The sequence below is a fragment of the Acanthisitta chloris genome, unplaced genomic scaffold (genome assembly GCF_000695815.1).
Source record: "Acanthisitta chloris isolate BGI_N310 unplaced genomic scaffold, ASM69581v1 scaffold11195, whole genome shotgun sequence".
In the NCBI taxonomy this organism is placed as follows: domain Eukaryota; kingdom Metazoa; phylum Chordata; class Aves; order Passeriformes; family Acanthisittidae; genus Acanthisitta; species Acanthisitta chloris.
This window is the reverse complement of record NW_008674303.1, coordinates 4,585-5,202: the sequence shown is the minus strand read 5'-3', so window position 1 is coordinate 5,202 and position 618 is coordinate 4,585. Positions and strand designations below refer to the sequence as shown.

General features: G+C 66.0%; 1 protein-coding gene across 1 annotated transcript in view; it reads left to right on the top strand.

The window, feature by feature from the left end:
- The window catches only part of LOC103802764 (KN motif and ankyrin repeat domain-containing protein 1-like), a gene marked incomplete at its 5' end in the record, with an annotated part of 2,932 nt that overhangs the window by 1,625 nt on the left and 689 nt on the right, over positions 1 to 618 (top strand). The window contains 2 exons of the mRNA XM_009075287.1: positions 206 to 348; positions 575 to 606. Of these exons, the coding sequence (XP_009073535.1) occupies positions 206 to 348; positions 575 to 606 (175 nt within the window). The remainder of the gene's footprint in view (positions 1 to 205; positions 349 to 574; positions 607 to 618) is intronic.

Here is a 618-nt window from a genome sequence, read left to right as displayed (position 1 = left end):
GAGCTGCCCTGGGCTGGCTGGGGGTGGGCAGGCACTGCAGCCCTTTGGGAGCCAGATTTGATGGGGACTCATCAGTTCTGTGCCCGTGGCACTGTGGGATGGCTCACAGCACCCTGGGCAGGGCGGGAGTCAAGCGTGGGGCTTGGTCCATGCTTCCCACCAGCCCTGCAGCACCCTGAGCCCCCTGCTCTGCCCACCCCTGCAGGGATCTGTAACGTGGACCACCAGAACAAAGCTGGTTACACTGCCCTGATGCTGGCAGCGCTGGCGGCCGTCGAGCAGGAGGACGACATGAACGTGGTCCGGAGGCTCTTCAGCATGGGCAACGTCAACGCCAAGGCCAGCCAGGTTGGTGTGGGCCGGGGGCCACCACAGCCTGACCCTCTGCCCTCACCCCCAAGCAGCTGCCAGAGCCACACACACTCAACTCCTCCACGGGCAGAATCACAGCTCCAAAACCAGGAGGGTCAGCGCACGGGGAGGGCATCACCTCAGGAGCTCCTCTTGCCTGGCAGCAGGGCTCTTGGCACGCGTGGGGATGAGAGGGTGGCCTGACAGGGTCCCTTCCTCGCAGGCTGGCCCGACAGAACCGATGCTGGCAGCGAGGCCCGGCCCCCA